General features: G+C 44.6%; 1 protein-coding gene across 1 annotated transcript in view; it reads right to left on the reverse strand.

The window, feature by feature from the left end:
* Positions 1 to 1,451: 1,451 nt before the first annotated feature.
* LOC306832926 (kalirin-like) overlaps positions 1,452 to 5,000 on the reverse strand; it is a gene marked incomplete at its 3' end in the record, with an annotated part of 30,552 nt that continues 27,003 nt past the window's right edge. The window contains exons 5-9 of the mRNA XM_079357947.1: positions 4,167 to 4,340; positions 3,999 to 4,082; positions 3,781 to 3,912; positions 2,789 to 2,911; positions 1,452 to 1,511 (exon numbers count right to left, since the gene is read on the reverse strand). Of these exons, the coding sequence (XP_079214073.1) occupies positions 1,452 to 1,511; positions 2,789 to 2,911; positions 3,781 to 3,912; positions 3,999 to 4,082; positions 4,167 to 4,340 (573 nt within the window). The remainder of the gene's footprint in view (positions 1,512 to 2,788; positions 2,912 to 3,780; positions 3,913 to 3,998; positions 4,083 to 4,166; positions 4,341 to 5,000) is intronic.

Consider the following 5,000-nt stretch of genomic DNA (forward strand, 5'->3'; position numbering starts at 1 on the left):
CACACACACACACAGACACACACACACACACACACACACACACACACACACACACACACACACGGACATGGACACACACACACAGACACACACTCACACACACACACACACACACACACACACACACACACACACACACACACACACACAGGGAATACTCCTTTAAAAGAAGAAGATTGGTTTCATCTCGACCCCGACGATCCGCAGCGAGCCAAAGAGGCCGCACGACCTTCAAGGTTGTTACTCCATCTTGTCCGACAGATGGAGGCCAGTTGTTTCCATGGTTACCACATTATCTACACTGTCGTTTCTGTGGCGGTGATTTCCACAGAGCGAGTGTAAACTCTCCTCACACACAGCAACTAAACACTGACGGGCTTTTTTTCTGCCTCTGTTTGATTCAGCAGTAAATATTTATCAGTCCTGCATGTGGACGTCTGCGATGAGCAACACGCGAGGTCGGGTGACGCCCGTCTGTCTGCACGTGTGTGTGTGTGTGTGTGTGTGTGAGATCAAGCTGGACTACCGTTAGCAACATGATGCAACACAAACCATGCACATGTCATTTTTCACAACATCTGCGTTTCCAGCTGAAGCAGCTGAAACTGTCAGCACACTCAGACGCTGCAGCAGGACGCCACCGGCTTCCTACAGCTCGCTTCAACTGAACCTTTGACCTCCCCGTCGACATGAAGCCTCTTCAGCCTGCCGGTCAAATCGTGGTCATGACTGTTAGTTAAGGCACTTCCTCTCAGCCGAGGCGCTCTGGGTTCAGAAGGAATCGGACTTCAGACCTTGAAGTTCCCCCAAAGAGTCTCTGACGCTGGAAATACAGTTCCACGCTACTTAATGCAACCTACTGCTGCAGCCTGTGTGTGCACGGCCCCAGCACTCCTTCAATACATGTTAGAAGAATATCATCAAAGGACTGAAGGGCGCTGATGGCCAAGCAGACGGTTAGGTCGAGTCCCATGAGGCAGTGAGTAAATGCCCTGAGGAACTCCTGAAGAAATCACTTTCCTGGAGAAGTGGATGTGGAGCAGGCTGAACCCTGCAGGCTGAACCTGAGAGAGACACCATGGAGCTCCATGAATCCACTCGGATGAATTACAGCCTCAGCTTGGTAAATATAGTTTCTGTTGATATCTGGAGTCAAGTACGACGCTTTTAAGATAAAGTGTTTTGGAAGTTGAAGATCCTGTTTTTATGAAACAGTCTTATCAGTGAACATGATCTCTCCATATATCGCTGCGTGGAATGAGAACATACTGGTGCACGCTGCTGTAAACAGGCTGCTGTGATAATGATGAATGGAATCCAAACATTCAGTCACCACTGTGAATAATCACTTCACTGGTGGAGCTGAAGCTGCGCTGGCTGTTTAGGTAAACAGGCGGATTCACGCAGACCGCCGACCAGTTTCCAGAAGACTTTTCAAATGAGTCAGAGTCTCAGGGAGAGTCTGTCTGAGAGCGCCCAGCAGGAAGCTGGACTGTGCAGGAGTTCACTTCCTGACAGGGGGTGAAGATAAACTGTCCGAGGTGAGAACAGGAAACTGGACTCGTCTCCGCCCTTCACTGTCAAACTAACAATTAGATTACATTTAATCAATGCTCAGGATGTTTTTCTTTATGAGACCACCTCCTCAAGCTCCTGGACCTATTTATAGAGAAGCTGCACATTTATCTATCTATCTATCTATCTATCTATCTATCTATCTATCTATCTATCTATCTATCTATCTATCTATCTATCTATCTATCTATCTCAACCCTGAAGCTCCAAATGTACAAAAACACCTTTTAAAAGCATTTCAAAGCTTAAACCTCGTCTTTAACTGTCAATCATTGTGTGGTCTTAAAGGTATACACACCCAACTGTTGCTTCTGCGTTAAGGCATATATATACATGAACAGTGCGTCTAGTCTTAAAGGTATATACACGTAAACGTTGTTTCCGGTCTTAAAGGTATATACACGTAAATGTTGTTTCCGGTCTTAAAGGTATATACACATAAATGTTGTTTCCGGTCTTAAAGGTATATACACGTAACCGTTGTTTCCGGTCTTAAAGGTATACACACGTAAATGTTGTTTCCGGTCTTAAAGGTATATACACATAAATGTTGTTTCCAGTCTTAAAGGTATATACACGTAACCGTTGTTTCCGGTCTTAAAGGTATATACACGTAAATGTTGTTTCCAGTCTTAAAGGTATATACACGTAAATGTTGTTTCCGGTCTTAAAGGTATATACACGTAAACGTTGTTTCCGGTCTTAAAGGTATACACACGTAAATGTTGTTTCCAGTCTTAAAGGTATATACACGTAAACGTTGTTTCCGGTCTTAAAGGTATACACACGTAAATGTTGTTTCCAGTCTTAAAGGTATATACACATAAATGTTGTTTCGAGTCTTAAAGGTATATACACGTAAACGTTGTTTCCAATCTTAAAGGTATATACACATAAATGTTGTTTCCAGTCTTAAAGGTATACACACATAAATGTTGTTTCCAGTCTTAAAGGTATATACACATAAATGTTGTTTCCAGTCTTAAAGGTATACACACATAAATGTTGTTTCCAGTCTTAAAGGTATATACACATAAATGTTGTTTCCAGTCTTAAAGGTATACACACATAAATGTTGTTTCCAGTCTTAAAGGTCTAAATGGATTAAAATGAATTATTTCTTTTTCTATGTTGATGAAAATGATTCTAAATTAGACTTCCTTCTTACTCTAATCAGAATTATTTCCTTCAAACGAGTTTTTGTCTATCTCACCTTTTCTGCATCCTGTTCAAAGAGGCGGAGCTGGAAACACTGGTCCAGCTTCAGCTTGGTGATGTGCCACATCTGGTGGAGGTTCTGCCTGGTGGAGTGGAGCTTATCCAGCAGACTGGCCACCTGGTAATAAACAAGACGTGTGTGATGATGTTTCTAAAGATAACAAGAGTTTAACTGGTCAGATCCTTTTCCTGTAGTTTGCATTTCTTTGTTTACATTTCATTTAATTGGACGATGTAGGTACGTATATGGAAGACACTCTGTTCGGCATCACTTTAAATATTTATAGAAACGTGTTACCCTGTTTGCAGTGGAGCGTGTATGTGCTGAAGCAAACAACCAGTGCAATGAAACGCACGGTGTTCTCTCACAGCCTTCCCTGTGGAGGGTTTCAGCTAACGAGCTAACATGCAGCGAGTACTTCTCATTAGCTCTAATGAGAGACGCTAAAGGGCAGCGGGCCTCGGCGAGCTGAGAAGAAATAACACAGTGTGCTTACTCATGTGTAGCAGCACTTCAGGTGTTCACAGTCGCAATGATAAAAGATGCAGATGTTTTTTTTAAGAGTACGGCTGTCTCAATAATTGGTCTGTTTATATCGTGTTCGGCACAGACTGTCAGTCTGAGTCTTTGATTTTATTACTGCATGACTTTAAGGAACTCTGCGTCTCATGATTCATTCAGATATCTGTCTCATCTCTACTGACAGGCCTCTGGACTCCATCAGCGACCATTTTGGAAACCAGGGGTCTGAAACCTCCTCTCAATGTGGCCAACAGGGCTGAGACAATGTGTGACGGTCACAGCGACACCACTGAGAGCTACATGCTGCAGATCATGCAGGATGTTTAGAGTCAGTGGTGCAGACAGCACAAACTAAAGGAAGGTCAGAAAGGGTGTCTGACAGGAAGTAGACAGAGAGGGAGCTCTCTGATCGTTTGTCAGTGGACCAATCAGAGAGCCAGCAAAGGGTCAATCGGGTGACTTACTTTGGGCACTAAGCTTTGGAAGTCGGCAGAGCCTGAGATGCAGTTTCTCCCTGAAAAGCCGTCACTGGATCGGATACACTGCAGGAGTCTCTGGCCTTCCCGGTCCAGCTCCTCCACTGGAGCCTTCAACACCTACGAGCCGAAGAATAAAGAGGAGAACATTTCACTTTTCTCTGCCGTTGTTCCTCGTTGTTGCCTCTTGTTGTTCGCCCTCTCACCTTTTTCTTGAGTTGAGTGTGCTCCTCAATCAGCCGACGAGATCCCTCCACATCTGCAGGAAAGTCCTTCCTGGACTGAAGCTCCTGGAACACACAGTGCATGTCTCTGAAAACATCTAACTCATGCAGCTTTAGATCTTTCCATTGGTTCACCATCCGTCCGTTTACCTGCAGGTCTTCCAGTCTGGACAGCAGGTGAACAGCGTTGGACATGAACTCCTCCAGAGAGACTCTGAGGTCCATCCACTCTTCATGGTTGTAGTCCAGAGAGCCTTCGAAGTCGTCCGTCAGCTGTGACGGATCCACCAGTTTGGCCAGACCTTCGACTGACACCATGCTGGTCTAAAACGTGCAAAAGGAAAGTTCAACAGAAATATCAAATGTGTGCGTTAAACAGGCCGATGGTTCATTGACATCATGCAGGTCTGATATAGAGTAGGAACAACATGATGCACGTTTAGACCCAGACAAGCAGGGAGTCCCCCAAACAAGAACCATTCATTCTACTGTAAAGAGCCTAAATCTGAACATCAGGTGGTAGAGGCTGCTGCAGTATGAACTCATCCATTCACACACTGATGGTAGAGGCTGCTGCAGTATGAACTCATCCATTCACACACTGATGGTAGAGGCTGCTGCAGTATGAACTCATCCATTCACACACTGATGGTAGAGGCTGCTGCAGTATGAACTCATCCATTCACACACTGATGGTAGAGGCTGCTGCAGTATGAACTCATCCATTCACACACTGATGGTAGAGGCTGCTGCAGTATGAACTCATCCATTCACACACTGATGGTAGAGGCTGCTGCAGTATGAACTCATCCATTCACACACTGATGGTAGAGGCTGCTGCAGTATGAACTCATCCATTCACACACTGATGGTAGAGGCTGCAGATTAGAGCAGTGGGAGCAACATGGGGTTGAGTGTCTTGAGAAAACAGAATTGAATTTAATGAATGAAAGAAGCTTTTTGTCTCTTATGTTTGGCAGACTG

The sequence above is a fragment of the Symphodus melops genome (assembly GCF_947650265.1).
Source record: "Symphodus melops genome assembly, chromosome: 12".
In the NCBI taxonomy this organism is placed as follows: domain Eukaryota; kingdom Metazoa; phylum Chordata; class Actinopteri; order Labriformes; family Labridae; genus Symphodus; species Symphodus melops.